The 13,662-nt window shown below is 45.5% G+C and overlaps 1 protein-coding gene across 4 annotated transcripts in view; it reads right to left on the bottom strand.

Moving 5' to 3' along the window:
* Window positions 1–13,662, bottom strand: part of Nup214 (nucleoporin 214) — a 96,079-nt gene that overhangs the window by 67,053 nt on the left and 15,364 nt on the right. For 3 of the 4 annotated variants that reach the window (XM_008825664.3, XM_008825673.3, XM_008825660.3), the window contains exons 11-16: window positions 13,224–13,385; window positions 10,047–10,515; window positions 8,752–8,891; window positions 5,927–6,024; window positions 822–908; window positions 471–620 (exon numbers count right to left, since the gene is read on the bottom strand). In XM_008825664.3, coding sequence (XP_008823886.1) covers window positions 471–620; window positions 822–908; window positions 5,927–6,024; window positions 8,752–8,891; window positions 10,047–10,515; window positions 13,224–13,385 — 1,106 coding nt within the window. The remainder of the gene's footprint in view (window positions 1–470; window positions 621–821; window positions 909–5,926; window positions 6,025–8,751; window positions 8,892–10,046; window positions 10,516–13,223; window positions 13,386–13,662) is intronic. The other variant, XM_029560051.1, reaches the window with a different exon arrangement.

Raw genomic sequence — 13,662 nt, forward strand, 5'->3', positions numbered from 1 at the left:
TGAGACAGGGTCTCCCTGCAGCCCCAGCTGTCCTGGAACTCACTATGTAGACCAAGGTGGCCTTGAACTCACAGAGATCCGCCTGCCTCTGCCTCCTGACTGCTGGGATCAAAGGCATGCGCCACTCCACCCGGCAAAACACTGTTTTCTTAAGACAATGCTATTAACACACATTTTCAAGTATACCTGTTAAATTAACAACGATAATAGACTGATAATGCCTGAAGGTGTCAAAGGGGTAGAAACTATGAGCCATTTTACAGATGAGAACTGAAACAGAAGCTAGAAAGGTTTCCCTACGTCTGCTGATTTAAGTCCTATAAATACTGAATCCTGGCCTTTGCAGGTGAACCAGCCAGCATGGCAACAATAGCATGGATGGTTCTTGAAGCAGATGGATTTACACCATGCAGCATTAGAATAATTTCTAAAAACTCACTTCTACTCAGGAAAAATGTTCACAAACAAACCTCTGTGGTCTCTTTAATCTCCAAAAGGAAGGTGTTCAAGTCATCCGACTCTGTCCGCAGCATCTTCATCTCCTCTGAAGTGCCCACCTGGAAACAGGCTTTGGAAGTCCGGGCCTTCAACTCCTCCAGCTCTTTCTGGAAGTGTGCAATCTGCAGGAGTCACAAGTGGGGAAACAGCTTGGTCAGAGCAGCAGCAGTCACAGCACTGCCATGTTACTCACAGCACAAGCTTGGGCCTGGCAGGGCCCCGACGTTGGAACACTGGTCATGCAGGTGGCCACACTTGGGCCCAGTACAGTTTCACTGTCAAGAGCTACTTCCAGAAAAAAAATGCTCAGGCAATGAATTTACCTCCTCCCCGATTCCAGCCATCACGGGGTCTGACTCTTTCCACGGATGGCTGTGCTTTTCTGTGACAGGTGGCTGAAGTGACTTGGCCTGAAATGGAAGGTGAAGGTTAAAGACGGATTCTACCCACAAGCTCTCATTTCTCACAGGGAGCAGCACTCTGCCCAACACTGTGCGTCTCATCAGTCTTCTGAACCGTGTCACTGGCCTCCATTTGGTTTAGGATATGCTCTGTACAGTGGAAACAGGTGAGAGAGAGGATGTCCCCACAGGGAACTTACCTTCTTCAGAACAAGACAGACAATAAGTAAACATGTTAGATACTTCGATGGGTAAGTGAACAGGAAAACCTAAAATAAAAGGGGCACTTGAGCTGGCCATGAAAGCCCCCAAGGCTGCTGTCTGAAAGGGAACAAGTGAGAGAAGGCTCTGGGCCAATATGAGGCACCAAGAAAAGCAAGCACAAAGACCTAGAGGAGGGGAGACCCTGGTATGTCTAGGTGTAAGAGAAATGGGGATTTAACGAAGTTGGGCAGGACAGTCAGAACAGATGTGGGGTCAGGAAGGCAGGCATGTAATGCTACACACCAAGGAGCTTGAATTCCACTTTTAAGTAAAAGCTATGATAAGCATTTCAAAAGTGTTCAGAAGAGTATTTGAACTGCTGCTCAAAGTGGCAATGAGAGGTGGGAGACAAAACAGGGACAGCAGTCAGAATGCCAGCTAGGCAGACAGTCCCAGCCTGACACAAGACACAGGACAACTGTCCTAGTCACTTTTCCTACTGTTGTGATAAAACACTGACCAAAACAACTTGTGGAAGAAAGGATTTATTTGGCTTACACATCTCAACCACGATTCATCATTGAGGGAGAAGAGGGCAGGAACCTGGAGGCAGGAACTGAAAGATACCACCAGGGACTGCTGCCTGCTGGCTTGTCCCCCTTGCCTGTACTCTGCCTGCTTTTTGTTTTTTAAATTTTATGTGTACGTGTACTGCCTGCATGTATGTGAGTGCACCCGTGTCATGCAATGCTGCGGAGGTCAGAAGAGAGCTTCGGATTCCCGGGAACTGGAGTTAAGGACGGTTCGTAGCCGCCATGTGGGTGCTGGGAATTGAACCCTGGTCCTCTGCAAGAGCAGTCCATGCTCTTAACCACTGAGCCAACTCTCCAGCCCCCTCTGTTTGCTTTCTTATATAAACCAGGACCACTTGCCCAGGGGTGGCACCACCCATAGTGTGCTGAGCCCTCCTGTATTACTCAATAATCAAGAAAATACCCCACGGACATGCCCACAGGCCAATCTAATAGAGGAAATTCCCCAATTGAAGTCCCTCTTCACAAGTGTGTCAAGTTGACAACTGAAGCGATCCAGCACACCACAGTACATATGAAGGATGACATGACTGACAGCACCTTGTGCTAGTCTAGACTGGGGAGAAGTACTCTCAGAGAAAAAGGACGACTCAGGATACCTCTGCTTCAGACTACAAATCCCCAGTGTGTTTGTGCTGTTTATGGAGGTGGAAAAGCTTCTCAGAGAGACAGCAACAAGATTTCTGTGCAAGAGATGTCAAAATCTGATGTATCTTACGAGTGGTTTCAAACCACTGCAAGATCAGTCACTAAGATAGCAAACATCAACTAACAAATACCATGTGTTGGGCACTATGCCACCAGTTAGAACTGTGAACTGGATGGCTTCTATGTGCCCAGTACACACGTGTGGGTGGTGGTGAAGGACTGGTACTGGGAAGCACAGCAGGAAAAGGCATGACTCCTGCTCCTAGGACACTCAAGTGGAAACTGACAGACATTACAGCCACACAAAAGAGTGGAGATGACGGTTACAGAGCTAAATCTGACAGGAAAAATAAAGTTTTAAAAAGCAGAGGAAAATCTTTTTGATTATAACTAGAAAATGATCTCTAAAACTACACGTACAAAGCTGGGGAGCTGACTCCGGGAAGAACACTCAGTGTAAGCGGAGCAGAAGGACCAGATTTCAAACCCCCAAGCCGACTGAAAAAGCCAGGCACGGGCACCTGTAAACCCAGGGCTGGGAGCTAGGGCTATGGGGGCAGAAAGAGGAGGATCATTGGGGCTTGCTGGCTGCCCACTTAGCTCCAGGTTCAGTGAGCGATCCTGTCTCAGGGGAATAAGGTGGCAAGTGAGGGCTGGATACCCGATGTCCTTCTCTGGTTTCTCACACACAGGCACATGTACCACACACATAATAAATCAATACAAATCTATCAACAAAACATGAAAAGTCTGGGTTGGGGTTGCAGCTTAATTAGCATATGCGGAGCCAGGGTTCAATCCCAGCACTACAAAACAGAGAAAGGAAAGAAGACACAACCAGACACAGTAAACAACCTGTATTCATTAAACGAAACCATGACAGGCAATTCAAAGAGGAGATACAACAACTAGGCACAGATCACTTGTAGAGTTCATGCTAAGCATGTACAAGGCCCTAGAGTCAATCCCTGCATGTGCACACATGAAAATTCAGGGAAGAAGATAGAACGTGTTAGCTTTATCTGTCACCTTGACACAGCCTACAGTCATCTGGGAGGAGAGTTTCAATTGAGGAACTGCCTAGATAAGACTGGTCTGTGGGCAAGTCTGTGGGACACTGTCTTAATTATTAATTTTTGTAGGAGGCCCCAGTCTACTGTCGGTGGAGCCATCTCTAGGCAGGTGGTCTTGCAGGTGGTCCTGAACCATGTACGAAAGCTAGGTGAGTATAGGCCAGACTGAGTCAACCAGTAGCATCTCATGGTTCCTGCTGTAGTCCTCTGGCTGTGAAGTGAGTTCCTTGGTCAAAGGCAGTGCTGTGTAGAACAGCAAGCAGGCCTGCCTCCAAGTTCCTGCACTGACTTCTCTCAGTGGCAAACTGCGACCTGGAACTGTGAGCCAAACTAACCCTTTCCTTCTCTATGCTGCTTTTGATCAGTGTGTCATCCCAGCAACAGAAATCAAACCAGAACACAATCCAATAGGAGAACATTAAAGACAGTAAGAGAATAAACAAAACATTAAGATACCCAAAATCATGATAAAACTCAATTTTTCTGGTCATTAGGGAAATATGACTTAAAATAAAAAAATACAACAAGGAGAAAAATACCCAGACTGGTAAGGAACGGAACTGTCATATACCACTGGTGGCAAGCTGCTAAAAGGAATGTGTGTACAGTCTACAAACTGATTATTCCAGGCAAGTGTAAGCCTCAAAGAAATGTACACATGTTCCCCAGAAGACATCAACTATAACGGTCAGGGCAACACTATTGAGAACCGTTTTAACTCAAGGGTGGACTTCTATTCAGCAGGACAGAAGGAGTACCTGTAATGTATGCCACAATGAATTCTACACAGCAACAGGATATGGACAAAGTGCATGATTGCAAGAATATATACTGCACAATTCCATTTGACGGGAACTAACAAATAGGCTAAATTAACCTACATCCTGTTAGATGTCAGGATAGTGGGTGCCTTTGGCAAGGGTGGACACCCAAAGAGGATACATGAGGAGGAGCCCTGGGGCCCTGTTAATGACTTCCTTGTCAACTTGGGAGGTGGCTACCAAGGAACACTTAGCTGGAGACAAACACTGAGGTGTACACATATCACATGCATTTTTTTCTATGCAAATTATGCCAATTAAAAAACTGAATAGATGGGGCTGGAGAGATGGCTCAGTAGTTAAGAGCACTGACTGCTCTTGCAGAGGACCCAGGTTCGAATCCCAGCACCAACATGGTGGTTAACCATCATCCATGACTCCAGCTCCAGGGGATCCAATGCACTCCTCTGACCTCCATGGGTGCACTCACATACATGCAGGCAATACATTCATACACATAAAATAAAAAGAGCAAATAAAATATTTTTAAAAACCCCAAAAACTGAGGGGTAGCTTGCGGCGAAGCTGTGGCCTGGTGGAGATGGCCTGCGCTGTTGCGAGGTTTATCTGTTATCTATCCTGCTTATTTAAACAATAAGACCATCGCAGAGGGGAGGCGGATTCTCATAAGCAAGGCTGTTGAAAATCCTACAGCTACAGAGATTCAAGATGTATACATGGCAGTTGGACTGAACGTGTTTCTTGAGAAAAATAAAATGTACTCCAGAGAATAGAATCGCGACGTTCAGTACACAGGCAGAGTCCAAGTACAGCTCAAACAGGACAATGGCAACCTCTGTCTCATAGAGTTTCCATCCCACAGTCAGTAAGGCTGTACGCAGCTGAAATGATTCCCAAACTAAAAACGAGGACACAGAAAACAGGAGGCGCTGACACAAGTCTTCAGCAAGGAGAGGGGAATAAAAAGGGACCAGCAAGAAGCGACATGCGAGCGTGAGGCACAGTCCTACTGAGGGGCCTGGGTTGGGGCGTCTCGTGTCCAAGTGAAGCAGCACTGTTTCCATCGTTTAACTGAACTGTGAACACCTGTGGCTCCCATCTCCACCATCAGCGTTCACATGAATTAAGTTTACATCAGAAGTTCGCATCTAGCTTGTATACAATATAAAGGGAAGAGCTGTGTGTGTGGAAGAAAGATTACTTTTTAATGCATAATGACTTTCCCATATGTGACTTGAAAATCCTGTTACCTGTCCTCTATGTAAAATATATTTCAGGTAAGTAAGTTTAATAAGACTTCAAATACACATTTTTGTTCACATTTTAAGTTAATGAAATGAAAAATTTAAACTGAAAACAAAACAAAACTGAATAGATGCCCAGTGTGGTGGCGCACGCCTTTAATCCCAGTACTCAGGAGGCAGAGGCAGGTGGATCTCTGTGAGTTCAAGGCCAGCCTGGTCTACACAGTGAATTCCAGCCATCTGGGGCTTCAAAGAGACCCTGCCTCAAAAAGACCAAAAATAAAAATAAAAAAACCTGAATACATAAATTGCTTTTATAAGTATAGATTACAAGTTTAAGGCACATACTTTGGCATTTCCTACTACATAGTCTTAATTATGTTTCCACATCTGAATTCTAAAACGCAGAAACCACTTTATTAGCATGCATGTTTGAAGCAGTAAATTAATAAAGTCAAGTATATTAAGAGAATTTAAACATACCTGAGGAGAGCCTGACTTTGCCACTGGAGGGGTTATCCTGGGTGATTTCTGTACCATTGAGGGCGCTGAACTTGGACTGCCCTGAGCAGCTCGGCCTCCTAGCATAAATAGCATAAGAAGTCAGTTAGGGGCTGGAGAGCGGTTAAGAGCATTGGCTGTTCTTGCAGAGGACCTGGGTTTGATTCCCAGTACCTACATGATGGCTAACAACCATCTGTAACTCCAGTTCCTGGGGATCTGACGCCCTCTTCTGACCTCCATGGGCACTGCATGAGTACACTACATACATGCAGGCAATACACTCAGGGAAACACATAAGATAAAAATAATAATTAGCAGGGCGTGGTGGCGCACACCTTTAATCCCAGTGCTCGGGAGGCAGAGGCAGGCGGATCGTTGTGAGTTCAAGGCCAGCCTGGTCTACATAGTGAGTTCAGGTCAGCTGGGACTTCAGGGAGACCCTGTCTAAAAAAGACAAAAAAAATAAAACAACAAAACCAGCAATGCTCTAAGATACCAAGAAAACCGATGTTGAAGTTTTATATATAAAATACTTTTATAAAACCCACTGGACTAGAACAAGAGTCCCCAGCACCTTGTGAGAACTGAGAGTCTCTAGGACCCTGCAATCTCTAAGACAGGTCTCACCCAGCTGCATATTAGTCATCTAAGGAGCTTTCAAAACTTAAACTAGGCTGGGGAGATGGCTCAGCTGGTAAGGTCTTTGCTGCAATGAGGACCTGAGTTTTGACCCCCAGGACCCATGTACAAATCTAGGCACCGTACAGCACTCCTATAATCCCAGCACTGGGGAGGCAGAGACAGGAGAATTCCTAGGGTTTGCTGGCCTATCAGTCTAGCTGAAGCAATAAGCTCCAGTTTCAGTAAGAGAATCTGTCTCAGAAATTAGGTAGAGAGGCTGGAGAGATGGCTTAGCTGTTAAGAGTACTGGCTGCTCTTGCTGAGGACCCAGGTTCAGTTCCCAGCATCCACATGACGGCTAACAACAGTCTGTAACTCCAGTTCTAGGGGACCAATGCCCTCTTCTGACCTCTGTGGGTTTGCAAGCATGGTTTTAACTCTTTGGGCAGTAGAACGGAAGTGGGTGGTGCTGTGGTCACAATGTCTCTCCTTTCAGTGAAGAGAGGTAACAAGATATGCGTAGCTGGCAGACTGAGGTGACTGACAAACTTCACTAGAGGAAACCTCCCTTGGAGGAACAGGTAAGAAAGCAAAGGCTTCAGGAATTTCACAGATCAATAGCTGCTCAATATTTACTAAAATAAAATTATTCTAGATATTCAAATCCAAATGGCTACCCAATAAACAACTTAAAACCTGTACTAGACCTAGCAAACTCTTCCCACTCCCCAGGTCACTTAAACAAGCTCTGCAGTCAGGCTAAATGAAAGCATGACCTGTTGCAGAGATCACCTATGTGGTGTCCCCACCTGTTGGGAGCCATGCTTGACATAAGCATTGGAAATTAGAAGCGTGCCACTTTTAAGAGCTTCTGAGTGCTCTGCTTCAGTGGTCAGAGCTGACAAGCTGTACCTGTATGACAAATCAGGTCTTCTAGAAAGTTAGTTTCAGTTCGGTCTGCGGGCACCGGAAGATGCAGCTACATGCTGTATCCATAGTAACTTGTTTGTTTCTGTTAGAAAAATCACCTTGGCGACCCCAACTCCGAGTTATACAAAAAGGAGCTGTGAGAACCCCACAAAGAGTTCTTTCTGACGATCACGCCCCAACCTGTACCTGCCTTCCTTTTAATAAATTCCTCGTGTAACTTCAGACTTTTGTCTGAGTTTCTTTCTTGTTGAAGACCCAAGCCTGCTGGGCTTGGGGGGCGTTCAACACCCACCCTAAATTTTTAACCTGAAGCCTATCATGTCAAAACAATCAAAATTCAAACAGGGATGGTACCCCAAACCATGGGGCCGGCTTCCTCACAAATGTTAATGAGACCAAGGAGAGAAAAACAGAACGCTGAGTATGACCCTTAATTGGCTCCTGGAATGGAGGCAATTAAAGATGTTGCTGGGACCACTGGGGATATGTGACATGGACTCTAGGTTTGACAGCTGTTACACTGCTTGTGTGTAAGAGTGTATTGTATATAGTCTTGGTTTCAGGCACCGGTTTATCTAGAAGTCAAGCGTTTCACAATGCCCACAATTAACTCGCAAATGTTTACGAAATTTTACATTAACAAAAAGAGATAAAGCAAATGTGCAAAAACTACTTGCAAGTGCTGAACCTTGGTGATGGTCAGTGCTCACTATACAGTTTCTGCAGCCTCTGTGTATATGACAGGAAAGGAAAAAGGGAAGCTAGGTATTTTGTTCTGGAGTTTTATATACTGTCTACAGTTATTCCCATTAAAGATCTTTAGTCCACAAACTTGCTTATGGTATGGTGGATCTAATTAGAAAATCTAATTAGAGTCACAAGGGGCAGTAAGCGTGAGTCACGGAGGGCTCTCTCCTCTGAGCACAATGAAGAGCAGCTCAGGAACTGGCCTTCATTAGAGCAGGCTGCACATAAGACAAGCCTGGCCAAGGACATGTTCTTTGAATCTCCATAGGCGTCTACGAAAAGCCTAATAGAACTGAAGCCACTGCAAACTTCCCAATCCACAGCACAACGGTCACAGCATAGTGAAGCAAGCAAAATAATAATAATAATAATAATAATAATAATAATAACTACAACAACAAAAATAACCTTGCCAACTATGTCAGCAAGACTCTTTAACATACTGAAGTCCGTACATCTGTAAAAGAGAGGCCTGAGGACGAAGGTTGGGGGGCTGCAGAGCATACCTGATGGGGAGGAAGAAACCGAAGACTTCAAAGGCATGGAGCTGGGTGGTGCTGAGAGAGGCGTGGGGTGGCTGAGTGGTCCGGAAGCAGCTGGCTTCGGGGAGGAAGAGAATGGCAGCATGGAGGGTCCGCTTGGAGAGCTGTGAAGAGGAGCAGAAGAGGCCACAGCGGTGAGCCTGAAAGCAGCAGTGAGGCTGGAGCACAGCAGTCTGCGAGGACATTCTTTCACACTGGTCATGAGCTGGGTCCTCACGGTAACTGACCACCCATACTTCACTGCCTCTCCAGGAAACATAAACATTTCACTCACTACTTAATCATAGCACAGGAAAGCTGCAAAGAAACATTTATCATCTTTAGGAACGAAATGGTCAACTACAATCACTCAAATACTTAATGTGGAGGTAAAAACTGAATTTACCGTATTTTAAGAATTTGTTTCACCTCTAGGGAGAGAAAAAGAGGGAAGCAAGTAGGTCAGCATCTTTGGGATCTTATGGTCCAGTCAATTCCAGAGGAGACAAAGTCTGTAGACAATCTAAGTATCCAGCACCAGATGCTGCTCCAATTATGGTGCTGCCAACAAAATGGAAGGCTAGACAGTGGCAGTGCCTGCAATGAGGTACAGGTGAGTAGGGTAGTTCAATAGTTCTGACAATCAGTGGCAAATGGAAAAAGCTCTATGGCACAAGGGAGTGCGCCCTCCAGATGCTCAGTTTAGTAGGGAGAACAGAAAAAAGCAGATGGAGAGGTGAATAAATAAGGTATGAGCAAGCTGGCTGGAACTAGATCCCAAGGAAACTGGACACCATGGTAAAAGGTTTGAATTGTACCCGGAAAGCAACGAGAAACCTTTGGGGACCATCAAGCAGGAGTCACCTCATGTATCCACAACTGTACAAGTCACTTTGGTGGCTGTACAGAAAACAGGTGAGGGATTCAGGGTGGATACGAGGAGGGAAAAGACTAAAGGGTTCATTTCCTTTCCAGGATGTATGCTTTGGGCTGCTTCCTTTTTGAAAATAAGGAATACCTTCTATCTCCACAGTCTGAAAAAGCAAAATGACTATTTAAGTGTACATTTCTTGTAATCAAAAAGAGTAAAATGCTCTTTAAAAGATACTTGTGAACTTGACTTGCTGATGAAATGCAAACCTTTCCATTGGTTGAATTTCCATTTCTAAATAGTACTTCACACACACACACAAAAATCTGTTCAGAACTTCACAGAGTCCCAGTGAATAATATACAATGTTCTCATTCTATCAAAGAATCAAACTTTGAAAGTGACTTACTTTTCACTAAGGTTGACCTTCACTGAAGAGGCTGGGGGAGGGAATGAAGACTTCATTCCTGTGTTTGCAGCACTTGACATCGGTGTGCTTTCCATGGTGGGCTTAAAACCCAAAGACTCAAAGGAGAAGGAAGCAGCAGATGGGGCCATGGGGGAGGCTGCAGGGCTCAGGGTTGGGGGGGCTTTAGAAGGAGGAGCAAAAGAGAAGGTAGAGGGACCAGAGCCCAGGGCTGCTCTAGGATTGTCAGAACCATTGGGATGGGGAGGGGCCTCCCCAGTGACAGGAGCAGATGACTTCAAGGGTGAGGCACCAAAGGAGAAGACAGCAGGGCTGCCCCCAGCAGAGGGCAAAGGGAAGGTGGCTGTGGGAGCAGCAGAGGGCACGGGTGCAAGGGAGGGGGGGGCTGCTGCTGCTGGGGTGTCTAGTTTCTGAGGGGCTTGAGAGGAAGTTGGGGTGCTGGGAACACTTCCTGTAATGGAAATCAAGGAGGAAAAACAAAAAGGGAAACATTAATACTGTCACCCTGGTGGTTCACAAGACAAAAAGCAAGCACAAGAGGGTCTGTGGTCGAACGAAGCTGGAAACGGTCCCTGTGAAGAACAAAGATGGGGCCGGGTTGACACTAGTCTTTCCAGGGCCAGCATTCCATAGGATACGATGTATGAGACTTTGAAAGAATGAGGAAACGGGGAAAGACGGTAGGCTAACAGGGTCATGGCCACCCAACCTAATAAGGCAGACACAATGAAGGTCAGTGGTAGAGAGGACGTCATTTTGCATTACTTCATTAACAACCATGAAAAAACTAGCTCAGGTCTCTACCTCAACATATTAATTCCAGCTGGGCGTGGTGGCGCACGCCTTTAATCCCAGCACTTGGGAGGCAGAGGCAGGAGGAGCTCTGTGAGTTCAAGGCCAGCCTGGTCTACATAAGTGAGTTCCAGGCCAGTTGGGGCTACAGGGAGACCCTGTCTCAAAAAAAAAACAAAAAACAAAAAACCAAAACCTGACAAATCAGATTTAAAAGTTTCAAGACTAAAAAATATAAACTCGGAGCCTAATTCAAAAAGAGAAGAGGTGGACTGGAGAAATGCTCAGCAGTTAAGAGCACTTTCTGCTCTTGAAGAAAACCCAGGTTTGAATCCCAGCACCCACATGGCGGCTAACAACTGCCTGTAATTCCAGTTCCAGGGTATTCAACACCCACTTCAGTCTTCCAAGGGCATTGCACAATATAGGTACATTTACATACATGCAGGCATAACATTCATACATATAAAATAATAAAAAAAATTTAATCTCTTTCATCAAACACAATGTAAATGAGGTTTTTGTTTTTGTCTGGAAACAGTGTCTCCCTGTAGCCCTAGCTGGCCTGGAACTCACTGAGATCCGCCTGCCTCTGCCTCCTGAGTGCTGGGATTAAAGGCATGCACTACCATGCTGGGCTAAATGAGGTGTTTTCTAATTGCCCTCTAAATCATAAATTAAAAACACATATAAACCTAAAGTCAATTTGAAACTTTTTACCAGCAAGACAGCAGCATCAGGACAAATGCAGACATCATCACCTCTGTGCACATTAGGCAATAGCCCAGAACGTAACACACATTTCCTAAAGAAATGCCAGACACTTTCCCCCGCAACTACAGCTGAAAAATTGGAAACCACCAGCCTGCTACTACTTCTGGCCACTCAATACAGCATTCTTGGAGCTGTTGTGTGGAAAAAGACCCATCAGTATCTATCTTCCCAAACCTACGACCTAAGTCTTAGCCAGATCCGGCAGGTGCCAGGACAGACTGTCTTCTGCTCTTATCCCCCTCTTCCACTCATCAGAGCTTGGATGTTACCTCTGCACCTAATGTGAAAAGACAGAGAAGCCTGTGGAGAAAGCTACCAGCAAAGCACCTGTGGTTGTGCTCAGGCAGTTAATGGTGGTTCCATGGCCCCTAAAGCAGCACACGCTCAAAAACTATGCCCTCAGGATGCTGAGCAGACAAGCAGCCTGCTTATTGAGACAGACGGGCAATGGGTATAGGTGTTCATGAGCAGTATGAGGAGAGAACGCAACTCAAAGAGCATAGACTACAGGTAATGGGGAATCCCAACACAGCACTGGCAGTCTGTGCCGGCCTCCTGGGGAGTCACTGGGGTTGCACTGCAGTTGGCAGGGTCCCAGTACCTGAGTGGCTCTTACTGTGCTATACAACTCACTCTGCATTGTGAAACAGCAAGAAAATACAGCCAAGCATTATCAGATGTATCTCACCCTACTGGTCAACAGTTCTTCTTAGACATGGAACTGGTGACACTATGGGCTTCTTAGCCACACAAGTATCAGTTATATTTTCACAGATTTTTTTTTTTTTTTTAAAGAGAGAAATACAGTAAAATTCCAATATATGGAAAAAAATCTCTTCTAACAAGTTTGACATATTCTTCCTACAAGTGACACAATGCCACTGAAAAAAACTGTTGAAAGTATAGATTATACTTCTATGTGTGCATCTATGCACATGAAGAATACATCCCAAAATGCGGACTGTGGCTACTGCTTGATGGCCTATGGATTCTTTCATGGGCTAATTTTTCACTAGTAAACAGATGCTACCTAAACAATGCTTTCAGAGAGAACGAAAAAAGAAACCAAAAGACAGTGAAATATGAGAGTAAAGTTTCCATAGTCCCATCACCCAGAAATAGCCACTAAAGTTAATATCCACCTTTCAAGTAGTGTCCTACATCTAAACTTCAGACAAAAGGATCACACGCTACCATGGTGCTTCTCTGTGAGACATTCTACTATCCCTCTTGTCAATCGACATGCTTCCTAGTGACACAGCATCTTACCATGTGAATGCATAATCTACTAACCCTCATGGTTAAACAGATCTTTACAACTCGGGCCATAGGGCAGAGGGTAATGAGCCTGCAGGGGTCAGTCCAGCTGGCCTTCCTTTTCACTCAAGTGCAATAATGGTTGGGGAATGAACCTAGGGGTAAAAGAAGGCAAGGGCGTGCACATGTGTTTGAGGATGAGATCAGTCCAAGCCTTCCTAGGGTAGACTGGCTCGGTGAGGATGGCCACCCATGTCTTAAGTCATGTCCATCCTTGGAGATGATCCTGTGCTGCACAGAACATTTCATTTTTCCAGAGCAGGCAAAAGCACGTACCTGATGACTTAGGCTGTCGCTCTCCTTCTGATGAGAGCTGCTCTGGGGTCTTGATTAGGGCCCTAACCCCAGGATTTTGATTGATCATATAAAATGGACAAAGCACACCATCTGTTGAAAGTAACAGGAGAACTGGAGCAGGAGGAAGAGTCTTTTCATCATCTGTCAAAAAAAAAACCAAGAAAGAAATGGAAAAACAAAGAAAACAAGGTGATAAAAGAGCCTAGTCAAATTTCAGCCCTGGCTCCAGAAGGCTTTGAAAGACAGCCCTCCACAGCAGCCGGCGCCCACAGCTGATTCAGGTCTGAACAGCCTTTCAGCAATGGCTACTTGGTCAGACCACCATCCTGCTGGGCCCTGCAGGACACCCTAGTGGCCCTACATTTCCCCAGAATCCCTTCAGGAAGAGGTAGGTTCAGCATCCCTGACAGACAGAGCT

The sequence above is a fragment of the Nannospalax galili genome, unplaced genomic scaffold (assembly GCF_000622305.1).
Source record: "Nannospalax galili isolate Female #2095 unplaced genomic scaffold, S.galili_v1.0 scaffold290, whole genome shotgun sequence".
NCBI lineage: Eukaryota > Metazoa > Chordata > Mammalia > Rodentia > Spalacidae > Nannospalax > Nannospalax galili.